Below are 11,935 nucleotides of genomic sequence, written 5' to 3' on the forward strand. Positions count from 1 at the left end.
GAGCTCAGTGGTCTTGGAGGTCCTGGAAACTGTGGCCCAACTATCCCACGACCAGGGCTACATTGTTATTTTCATGGGCCCTAGGTAATTTTGGTTTTATGGACCTTTCTCCATTAAATAATAAAATGAATATTATTTTAGGACTGCATTGGTTAAAGATGAATATAACCCAATCAGAATTCATTATTATATACTGCTTCTTATTATATTCATTTTCTTCTTTTGAAAGAAATTAAAGTTAAGGAATTCCCTGGCAATCCAGTAGTTAGGACTTGGTGCTTTCACTGCATAGGCCATTCAAGGTGGCAAAAAAAGAAAGAAAGAAATGAAAATTAAAACATTTTTCATGGAGTCCTGAAATTATGGGGGGCCCTGGGCATTGCACCTCCTGTGCAGGATGGAGAAGTCAGCCTTAGCCTTCCGTCTCTGAATTAACTTCTTGAATGTCAGCTCAAACCAGGCTCCCTCTCACTGATCTTCTTCAGCTACTTCTGGGATCTTTGCACAAATTCATTCTTTTTCCTGAAACTCTCCCCCCTGCCCTTCTCCCTCTCAGAGCAACAGAACTCCCTTACAATACAGCTCACTGTGCTCTACACCCAGTTTCTGATCCAGCATCTCCTGGGTGCGACCCGAGAGTCTATCCATTTTTAACAGCACACAGACGCTGCTGATGTGGACGGTCGCAGCTTCTCCCAGGACCACACTTCAAGAACAGCAGCTTGCCGGGTCAGCTCGGATACCAGTCTCTTTGGGAAGCTTTCTCTGATTTGCTTCTCCCTCACATGCTCCCCAGGGACTAACGGCTTCATCTAGGTAATTGTCTGAGTTCTGTCTCCCTCTCTCCTATTTGACTGTAAGCTCCGTGTCGTCTGTTCTCTCACCGTCCGGCCTGCAAAGTAGATGCTGGGTAAACATGTGTGGACTGCTGTTCAGAAAAATTGAACCAACATGACATCCTAGCAACGGTGAGTACGAATGTTAGAATTCTCTCAAGTCACCAGCACTGCCCTTTCCCCATTTTCAACAATTGTCAATTTCAGAATTCTTCCTTTAGCTCTTGCCTTTGAGGGAAAGCAGGAAGAAGCTCTGCGCGACCAGGAAGGCGGGGCCTTAAGCCCCCACTAGCCCTGCCCCCCACGCCTCGCCCCGCCCCACTAGCCCCGCCCCGCCCCGATCTTCAGCCTCGGCTCTCGGTCCCGCCCTGCGACCTAAGCCAGGCCCCGCCCCCAGATCCGGGCCCCGCCTCTCTCCCCGCCCCAGGCCCGGAGCTGCTCTGCGCATGCTCGTCGGGCAGAGTTCCCTGGGAAGCGTTGCTGGCAAGAAGCGAACTTTTCCCGGGACGATGTCGCGACCCGGCCCTCCCCAGGAACCTGGCAGGTAAGGCCTCCCCGACCTCTGGCACCCCGAGCCGGGCCTGGCCCTGCCTTGATCACTGCGCGGCCGGACAGGTTGCGGGCCGTGGGTGGCCGGGGCCTTCTGGCTACTTGTTGCGGGTCCCGCCTGTCCTCCTTCCGGAGCCCCACGCTCCGGACGCTCACCTCCTTTGGCAGCTCGCAGGATCCCCGGGCCTTCGCGCCTTCCCCCGCCAAAGACGGAGCCGGGTTTGCACACTTGGGGGGCGCACAGCCCCCGAGGCCTTCCCTCTTCCGCTCGCCGAGCCTCAGCCGTCGAACAGCGAGCCCGCACCAGGCAGCGCCCGGTTCAAGGTCCCCAGGCTACTTCCAGCCTCAGTTACACAAACTCTCTGAGCCTGGAACGTGATCGTGTTTTCACCTTAATGAGAAAAGCATGGACAGAAGGTGCGATGAGCCCACCCAGAATGTAGTACAGAATGTACCGACAGTAGTGTTTACCTGGCGATTACTCCGAGCACCAGCTCCTTACGTGGACGGTTTTGCAGACTGTTGCTTCTGCTGGTCCCTGTGGTCAGCTCTGGGCACCACACTTTTAAGCAGTCCCTCACATTGCTGGTCGGAAGTTCTAGTTTCCTTTTCTGGACCCCGGCCTGTGTGCACTAGGATGTGCTCTGGAGTCCCCTCCAGTGCCAGCATTCCTGTGACTCTTCAGGCCATTGGGGCACTTTCAACACCCACTGCAGTTTCCTAACTACATTATTGAGCATCCTACCTCCTAGAAAGAGGCAAGAAATAGCACACATCTCTGGCAAGCAACTATGCATCTAAGGACTGCTGCTGCTGCTAAGTCACTTCAGTCGTGTCCAACTCTGTGCGACCCCAGAGACGGAAGCCCACCAGGCTCCCTGTCCCTCGGATTCTCCAGGCAAGAACACTGGAGTGGGTTGCCATTTCCTTCTCCAGTGCATGAAAGTGAAAAGTGAAAGGGAAGTCGCTCAGGCATGTCCGACTCCTAGCGACCCCATGGACTAGAGCCTACCAGGCTCCTCCATCCATGGGATTTTCCAGGCAAGAGTACTGGAGTGGGGCATCTAAGGACTGAGACATTTAAATGGCAGCCACAGAACTGGATCATTTAATCCTTACAAACATCCTCAACATGTCACACATCAGGAAAGGGGGGCTTAGAGAGGTCAGTCCTAACACTTTGAAACCAGTCTGGCTTACTTAAACACCAGCTTTTGCCCCTTACACAAAACTGCCTTAACCCATAGTTATGAATTCAGAGAACAATGTGTGGTTAAAGCCTAAATACTTGGATTTTACTAAGTCACAAGTGGACCCAACAGTCTTTGTTGTAACATGCCCTCTGGGTGACTCTGTTGCTGCATAAGTTTGGGAACCAGTGTTATGAGGTATTTGAAGACAAGGGTTTGATAATGTGACGTAAGGGCCAGGTTAAGAGAAAGCCCTTAACCTTACGATGGTGTAACCTTTGTAACAATGAACTTGCTCTGCAAATCTGTCTTCCTGAGTATTACTGTGGGTTTCAGCACTGAACTGTTGCACAGTTGAAAGAATATTTTATCATCATTCAAAATTAATTTAGATTTTAAAGTGAACTCAGGCACTAAACTGTGTTCTTAGTAATTTTTGCCTCATTTTATCTTACCAAAAGTCACATGATTTGGGTATTATTATTGCTGTCATATTATTAAAAAGTCGGAGAAGGCAACGGCACCCCACTCCAGTACTCTTGCCTGGAAAATCCCATGGATGGAGGAGCCTGGTAGGCTCTAGTCCATGGGGTCGCTAAGAGTCGGACACGACTGAGCGACTTCCCTTTCACTTTTCAGTTTCATGCATTGGAGAAGGAAATGGCAACCCACTTCAGTGTTCTTGCCTGGAGAATCCCAGGGACGGGGGAGCCTGGTGGGCTTCCGTCTATGGGGTCGCACAGAGTCGGACATGACTGAAACGACTTAGCAGCAGCAGCAGCAGCAGGACACATAGCAAAGCAGAAACATCATGCAGTTTAGGAGCTTTTTATCATAACCCTGGTTACTAAACTGTGTGGTTTGTTTCCATTTTAGAAACAGTTTGATAGATGACGCTAAGGCCCGCTTAAAAAAGCATGACTGTGGGACCGAATATTCTCACTGTTCATCTAACAAATGTTCGATCCTTCTACCTTTGTTGGCTAAAGATGGGAAACTTTACCTGTTGTTCACCCTCCGGTCAGAGAAGGTAAGTGACGGAAAGGTTCCTGACCTTAAGGTCTCAGGATGTTTGAAAACCCCATGAAATGTGGTCACTGGCACATAGTTTGAGGTTCCAGATTCTCAGTTGGGCTTTCAAAGTTGTGATGTTCGAGGGGTACATGAAGCCACAGAATCATGTGGCTTTTTACGGAGAAGTTTTGGAAAGTAAAATAAGCAATTGAGCTAGCAAGTAATTTAAAATACTTTTATGCCAGGGTTTCTTATCCAGCCATCACCATTCGGGCTGGATAATTCTTTGTTGTGAGAGTTACCCCGTACATTATGGGACATTTAACAACATCCCTGGCCTCTTTCCACTAGAAGCCAGTAACACACACACACACAGACCACACACACAGTTTGTGACAGCCACATATGTCTCCAGATATCGCCTGCTCTCTTGGCAGGGATGCTGCTGCTAAGTCGCTTCAGTCGTGTCCGACTCTGTGCAATCCCAGAGACGGCAGCCCACCAGGGATGGGGGGCATAAAACTGCCCCCACCAAGAGCCACTGTTTTAGATTAATCCCACCCCAGGTATAGTGTGTATATGTGTGTATCCAGATCACTTTGCTGTATACCAGAAACTAACACAACATTGTAGATCAACTGTACTTTAAAAAATATATTAAGTTTTTTAAGGAATAACATTTCATCTCAATTTTAAAAAATATTTTAAAAAATAGTTGCTTATAGAATTGTTCAGACTCATTGACAAGAAATCCATCTGAAGCATTGTGCCCAGACCCGTAAGCACTCGATAAAGGTTATCCATTCAGAATGCTGGCCTTTTCATTATCCTTTTGTTCTGCCTTTTTTCTCCATCAGTGTAAATCTGTGTGTGTGTATGCTATCTTTGGAGGGCAAGGAGAGAAAAATCAGAAGTGAGGGTAATTCTCCTAGTTCAATTTTTTAAAGGACTCAAGTTTAAAAAAAAGAAAAACTTTTCTGTCTGGTCTTATTCCCTACTGGTTGCCACAAGTATGGGAATGGTCTCTGGCACAAGACAGAAATTCAGCACATACTTGTTGAATGAATGAGTGGTACCAAACTTGGAATCCCACACGGCGGCTCTGTTCCTTCCATATCCAGCTGAGAAGGTCACCCGGAGAGGTCTGCTTTCCTGGAGGTAAGTGCGAACCTACGGACGCGGACGACGTGGCCACGGCTCTCCGGGAAGCCCAGGAGGAAGTGGGGCTGCGTCCTCATCAAGTGGAGGTGGTCTGCTGCCTGATGCCACTGCCGTTTGATGTAAGGCTGGGGGTGGAGCTGTCTGGCTTAGACTTGCGTGAGCTCGCAGTAGGTAGACTATCTTCAGGATCCCACGACCCTCAAGCATGCGGTACAGAGTCAAGAGACTCTGGCTCATGTGTGGACTTTGCCCCCACTGGGTTAAGAGGCCTTGGGCAACCCCCACTTCCTATCTGGGCCTCTCCTTCCCCATCCAGAAATGAAAGGGCTGAACGCCATCAGCGGTTTTCAGACTGGGTGCTGTGGAACCCTGTAGATGCCTCAGTGTTCTTTCGTTGACATTCAGTTCACAGTTTTCTCTAGATGGGTTTATTTTTGAGAATTCTTTTGAAAAAAATAACACACACTTGAGCATGCCACATACCAAATTTTAGCCCCTCGGAGGCCACTGAAGGTACTCATTTTTGCACATACCATGGAACCAGGCTTCTCCGTATCACATAGATTGAGCAATATCCTGAGATCTAGGGAAGCTGTTTAGAATCAGTCACTACTTGTAACTGCATTTCTGTTTGAAGCAGGATTTGATAGTATATACGAAACAAACAAACATAACAACGAAAGGGGTCCTGGGACTGACAGAGCTGGACCTCATTTCCTATGAGCTGATCACAACACTCTCACTGTTATACTAAGTGACTGGAGAAGGAGTGATGTGCCGTGCTGAGGCACTTCAGTCGTGTCCGATTCTTGGTGACCCCGTGGACTGTAGCCTGCCAGGCTCCTCTGTCCGTGGGATTCTCCAGGCCAGAATACTGGAATGGGTTGCCATGCCCTCCTCCAGGGGATCTTCCCAACCCAGGGGTCAAACCCACGTCGGGAAGATCCCTGGAGGAGGGCGGAAGGAGTAAATAGGGTGAATTTAAAGTTGTATAACAGAATTATTTGACTGGTCTAAAATTTTCCATGTATACTTGTAATTTTGGAATGGTTACCGATTTCACAGAGAGTTCTCACGCAGCCGTGCTCAGGTCCCCCTGTTACTGACATTGGACATCACTGTGGTACATTTGTGACACTAAGAAATCAGTGTCAGCACTTTACCATCACTGAACTCCACGCTTTACTTGCCTTTCACTAGTTTTTCTACTGATGTCCCCCTTTCTGTCCGGGATCTCACGCAGGACACCATGTTGTGCTTGGTTGCCTGTCTCCTCATTCTCTGGTCTGGGCCAGTTTCTTAGACTGCCCTGTTCTCATGGCCTTGACACTTGTGAGGGGCACAGGTCAGGTGTGTTCTTGCACGCTCCTCAATTTGGGTTTATCTGATACTATTCTCCCAGTTAAGCAAAGGTTACAGGCTTGGGGGAAGAATAATCCCCCAGAGGTGAACTTCACTCATCACCTATCAGAATAGGTATAATTTTTTTTTAAATAGTATTGGGCTTTCATGTGAATTTTTATGTCAAAGGAAGAATTCCACTGATGCCTAAAAATTAGAAAGCCAGATTGCCCTTTGTGACGATCAATGATGCTGACATCTGTCTTAATTGGGTCAATTTTAAGAATAGAGAGGTCACCACTCCCAGGAGATTTAGCTTGGAAGAAGCTAAAGGCCATTCCATAAATGTGCCCTCAGTGAGAAAGAAACGAGACAGAAAAGTAACATTGGATTAAGACAGGACGTATGCCAGTTACTTCCTCTGTGTTTTCTAATGGGAGCCCTTTTCAGGGGATAGCTGCAAATCTCCTGGGACATCTTAGAGATTTATTTTAGAACTCTCTTGACAAAACACATAATGGTTATAGGTTCCCCAGATGAGAGTAAGTCCATTTCCAAGGTCCCCAGAGCTGCTGAGTTCACCCGTAAGGGGATCGCATACCACAGTCCTCACAGGTGTGTGTGTGTGTTCAAATGACCTGCTCCTGCTATAATGCCAATCACACCACCGAGAAATTAGAATGAAGAAAGGCTTTCAAGGAGGATGTACTGTATTTAGAAGTGCCAGTGAGGGTTGTTTTGCTTTTTGGACTTTGCAGATCTTTTAAATATGGTTCAAAAGTGCCATTTATTTAATGCCTAGAAGCCTATTCTAATTCAGTCAGAATTCTAATTCTTGACTGGGGGTAATTTTCTCTCTTGGGGAACACACACAGGGCAATGCCTGGAGATGTTTTGGGGTGTCACTGGCTTTTCCCCATGCCTGGTGTTAACCCTCCCAGGCCTTCCAGCCCCCAACCGACCTTCATACATGTCACTGTATCATACATGTATAAGCCTCTCTCTTCAAAGGCCTCGAGGGACAGTTCCCCTTTTTCTCTGTGTGTGGCCCGTAACTCCCAGTCTCCATCCTTTTGTTCGCTTCCTGAAGGTCCGATTCCTGTAACATTTCAGTGGTGTGTCCTGACTTCCAAGGCTGTTTCTAATAGTCTGCAGTTTCTTCCAGGAGCTCTAAAGCCTGGCTCATCCTATTTCCAGGGCAGAAGCCAGTCTCTGTGGGATTTCAACTCAGCAAATGGGCAAAATCCAGGCTTTTATGGGTCCTGGGATGTCTGCCACATACTACCTTTTTCCTGCCATTTCAGACACCTGTGTTTTTAGACATGGGATGTGCAGAGTTGCTGCTTCAGCCACAAGTTTCCACAGTCTCTCTTACTTTGCTGAGCTTGAACCCTGTTGAGCGTGCCTGACTCCCTATCTAGAACATTCAGTCTTAAACCCTGATCTCCCTTTGAGGCTTTGCTTTGATTCTTTTTCTTTCCTGCACTAATTTCCTTAGACTCTGACATGCCAGTTCAAGGGCTGGCACTGGCCATACAAAGTTCCTGCCCAGGCACCTGCCTAATAGGCATGGCCCTGAGACCTCTGGAAGGCCTGAGCCACAGCTGGGGATGCTGCCTCGTGGTCTCCGGGCCGCTTACTGGTGTGCCAGCTTGGAGATTTGGTGACCAGCATTTTGATAGAACTTGAGCACTCGACTCCAGCATGTGGGCAGCAGGCCTAGGGTAGAATCCTGGCTTCTGCCAAGTGGGAGCCGGGTGTGGCCATGGGCAAGTTTTTTTCTGATCCAGTTTCCATTGGTAAAGCTTCTTCAGGAGCAGGTTGTTATGAAGAACCTGGGGGAGGCTGATGGATTCTAGACGAGGGGCCCACAGGCTGTGGGGTTTGAATGGAGAGAGCAGCCACGGATGCACGGTGAGCGACACTCCAGGCTCTGTCCAGATGCTTTTTTTTTTTTTATTTCTTAATTGGAGGAAATTTGCTTTACAGTGTAGTGTGGGTTTCCACCATACAACAATGCAAATCAGCAGTAATTATACATGTATCACCTCCCTCTGGAGCCTCCCTCCCTTCCCCTGTGCCACGCGTCTAGGTCACCGCAGAGCGCCAGGCTGGCCTCCGCGTATCACACGGCAGCTCCTCGCCAGCCGTCTGTCTGACACAGGGGAGTGTGCAGACGGCGATGCTGCTTTCTGCCTCGCCCGCCCTCTCCTTGCCCCTCTGTGTCCACAAGGCCGCTCTCTGTGTCTGCGGCTCCATTCCCTTCCTGCACGTAGGTTCATCCATCAGTGCCACTTGTTCTCGATTCTGTATATACGCGGTAACAGTCCTCTTAGGATGTGTTTCTGACACACACAGACACACACACACACTCTGGTTCTCTCTCCGTACTCATGCCCTCAGGCTCCTGGAGCTGCGCCCCGCCCCCATGGGTCAGCACTGTCTTGATTTACTCCTGGCCAGGCAGAGGCCGGGGATGAAAGCCCAGCTCCCTCATCATCTCCCGGGACAGACCGAGGTACACTTTATACGCTGGAGCTGCCCGCAGCATCCCTTCTTGGCTTCCCTGCTCCCGCCCTCAACCCTTTGTCCTCGAGCTCTTCCTTAAACCCCTGGCATCTGAGCCTTCATCTCAGTGGCTGCTTGAGGGGACCTTGTGACAGAAGAGGCTGTCAGGCAGGCCGAGCACAGTGAGGGCTGCTGCTGGGTCCGGGCCTCGGGGCAGCTCACGACCCCAGACGTCCCACCTTACAGACGTCTCGAGCCCGCGCTCCCCTCCTCCGCTCCCGGTCCAGATGTTGACTTGCGTCATTAATTCAGTTAACCATCTGAGTCATCACTGCTCTTCATGCTCATCACGCATTAGCTGCCCTCCCTCAAGACCTCCCACAGGCATACTGGTCCTCCTGTAGGAGCCCAGCCCCACAGTGTCTCCCTGGATTTCCCCACTCACTTTCTCTCAGGAATTCCCCAATTCCTCCCTTTCTCATTCAAGGTCATGCCACCCCCATCAGCTCCTAAACCTTAGGCCTCCCCCGCAAGACTCCAGGTAGAATCTTTCACGGAACAGCACCCTGCGTTCATTTCAGAACAGTGGTGGTTATAAATAGAAATCTCCCCGCCAGCTAGCCTCCTAGGCTCCTCTGTCCATGAGGTTCTCCAGGCAGGAATACTGGAGTAGGTTGCCATTTCCTTCTCCAGGGGACCTTCTTGACCCAGGGATCGAACCCACATCTCCTGTCTCCAATCTGCATTGGCAGGCAGATTCTTTACCACTGAGCCAGGGAAGCCCACGCCTCCATTTAAGGGACATAAAGTTTACTTATAGAAGAAGTTTTATGTAACAGACTGCTTTGGCCTGTGAGCTTAGTTTATGCTGAAGTAGCATGCGTTTGGGAGAAGGCAGTGGCACCCCACTCCAGTACTCTTGCCTGGAAAATCCCATGGGCAGAGGAGCCTGGTGGGCTGCAGTCCATAGGGTCTCGAAGAGTCAGACACGACTGAGCGACTTCACTTTCACTTTTCAGTTTCATGCATTGGAGAAGGAAATGGCAACCCACTCCAGTGTTCTTGCCTGGAGAATCCCAGGGACGGGGAGCCTGGTGGGCTGCTGTCTATGGGGTCGTACAGAGTCGGACACGACTGAAGTGGCTTAGCTTAGCTTAGCATGCGTTTAGACATACTTTTTTATTTTTTAAACTGTATCGCTCACGTCTCAGTGTCTTCGTGTTCTGCTTTCAGAAGGATATGTGGATAACGCCGGTTGTAGGATTTATAGACTCCAACTTTGAGGCCAGACCTAACCCGGATGAAGTTAAGAACGTGTTCCTGGTGCCTCTGGAGTACTTCCTGCGTCCCCGTGTTTACCATCAGAGTCACATGACACGCTGCGGTCGTCGTGTTATTGTTCACTGCTTTGAGTACACGGACCCTGAAGATGGTGTGACGTACTGCATCCGGGGACTGACTGCAAGATGTGCCGTGTTTATCGCCTTAGTGATTTTGGGGGAAAAACCCTCCTTTGAGGTTGATTTTAATCTCAGCGATTTGATTCCACCCTCTGAAGAGTCCTTCCTGAAGCCTCAGAAACATGCTCTGAGCAAGTTATGATTTATGAGACCAACACCCAAATGACTCTCTGAGCAGTGTTCTTGTGGGCTTAGCCACGGAACAATGATTCGACCAGCTGTTGGAATTTGACAGGTGCGAATATTTTTACTGCAACTTGAAGGTAAAAAAAACCTTGCCTTTTCCCCAGTTGTCCTCTACTGTCTGAAAAAGCAAAAGTCTTTAAAAAGTAGAAAAATGTGTTTATACTATTGCATAGTTTCACCCCCAATATGTGTAACAATACTTTTCTTACATGTGTAAGAAAAGTGGTCCGGTGGCTAAGACTCTGAGCTCCCAGAGCAGGGGGCCCGAGTTCAATCCCTGGGCAGAGAACTAGATCCCATATGCTGCAACTAAGACCCAGCACAGACAGATAAAATCAATATTTTAAAAATATTTGTTGAATGTATGACCATGTGGCATTGATCTTATTTGTACGAGGTAACCTCTCTCTCTCTGTTGTTACGTGTGACAGAAACTCCTGACCAGCCATCAGAACACACCCTCCTCCTCCTTGGCTATAGAGTTGAAGCTGAACCCATAGCTCCCCAGGCAGAACCAGCACTGACTAAGATCCAGTGCAGTTAAATGTAGCTCTGAAATTGAATTTAGGCCAATGGGATGTGAAATCGTTCTTGCTGGTCATCTCCAATTTCAATTTAAGAGATAAACCAAACTCCCTTGATTGCCTTTTCCATGATTTATCTGCAAACCAGCCTTGACTTTACAGATAAGACAATTCCTGCAGGAAAGTCAGAGCTAAAAGATGTAAGACCTTGAATCTCTGAAAGACTGTGGAGCAAAGCAACCTGCCATCCTGAGCTATTCCTTTGGGACTGTTACATGGGAGAAAAAGAAAGCTCTGTCACTGCTGCCACTGTAATTGGGGTCATTTTGTTACAGCAGACCTATAGCCTGAATAATACACCATAACTCTTGAAAATGGTTGGATGGATATTCACCCAAACTTGAGGTGTTGTCAGTAATTAGAATTCAGGATGATCTGACATTTAACATACGGTTCCTGGGACATGCACAAGACGACTTTGGGTGTTGGTGGGGTTTGACGGTCATGATCCAAAATAGCTCAAAGAATATGAGAGGCCGACATTCAGGGCAGATTATCTGCCTTAATATGATAGCAGAAAAACACGCATTTCAAGGACAACCCTCAAATCAGAGGTCAGAGAGACATATATTCTGAATCACATGCCTTGAAATCTATTACTTCGTACAGGGGCATCATCGTATGTCAAATTTTAGAGTTAGCAGAGATTTCTTTCCTTAATTAAGGTGTTAGCCATCCTGGACCAGATCGGGGACCAAGGGGGTCCTGTGTTCTAGCTGAAAATACAGTGCCCACACGCTGAATCCATTTAGTCAGCCATGCCACTGTCCATTGCTGATGAATTCTGATTTTCTGAGAGCTGGAGGAGGAAAACATTCAATCTGCAGCTTTATGCCCGTAAATGTTGAAATGGTGCAAATCTGGCTGCAGCCTCGAAAGCAGATGTTGAGTGAGTTAACCCGTTAACATTCTATAACCAGCCCTGCAGGAACAGGCCTACATGGTTTCCAAACAATTATAGAGGAATTTGCAAATATGTATTTACAATCTGACAGCAGCATAATTGCTGGGTAAATGGTTGACCTCTGGTAGTGCAGAACTTTCCAAACTGTTTGTTTATGCAAACACCACAGACCTGCCTAGTTTCTAAGTGGAGATGACCCAAC

At 48.3% G+C, this 11,935-nt stretch overlaps 1 protein-coding gene across 2 annotated transcripts; it reads left to right on the top strand.

Annotated features, from left to right (window-relative positions):
- Positions 1-1,249: 1,249 nt before the first annotated feature.
- NUDT7 (nudix hydrolase 7) lies at positions 1,250-11,147 on the top strand. Of its 2 annotated transcripts, XM_019979978.2 has the most exons (4): positions 1,250-1,380; positions 3,452-3,605; positions 4,711-4,869; positions 9,833-11,147. In XM_019979978.2, the coding sequence occupies exons 1-4, from the start codon at positions 1,283-1,285 to the stop codon at positions 10,199-10,201; spliced, it is 780 nt and encodes a 259-aa protein (XP_019835537.2). In that variant the 5' UTR covers positions 1,250-1,282; the 3' UTR covers positions 10,202-11,147. The 2 variants fall into 2 exon arrangements, with proteins under 2 accessions (XP_019835537.2, XP_019835538.2); XM_019979979.2 differs by lacking the exon at positions 4,711-4,869.
- The last annotated feature ends 788 nt before the right edge of the window (positions 11,148-11,935 follow it).

This window comes from Bos indicus, chromosome 18 (genome assembly GCF_029378745.1).
Source record: "Bos indicus isolate NIAB-ARS_2022 breed Sahiwal x Tharparkar chromosome 18, NIAB-ARS_B.indTharparkar_mat_pri_1.0, whole genome shotgun sequence".
Taxonomy (NCBI): domain Eukaryota; kingdom Metazoa; phylum Chordata; class Mammalia; order Artiodactyla; family Bovidae; genus Bos; species Bos indicus.

Excerpts from the sequence above, each read along its gene's own strand:
- NUDT7 (XM_019979978.2), top strand. The coding sequence starts at position 1,283 with ATGCTCGTCGGGCAGAGTTCCCTGGGAAGCGTTGCTGGCAAGAAGCGA. Across the intron at positions 1,381-3,451 it reads CCTCCCCAGGAACCTGGCAG|AAACAGTTTGATAGATGACG; the intron begins GTAAGGCCTCCC and ends TTTCCATTTTAG. Across the intron at positions 4,870-9,832 it reads TGATGCCACTGCCGTTTGAT|AAGGATATGTGGATAACGCC; the intron begins GTAAGGCTGGGG and ends TTCTGCTTTCAG.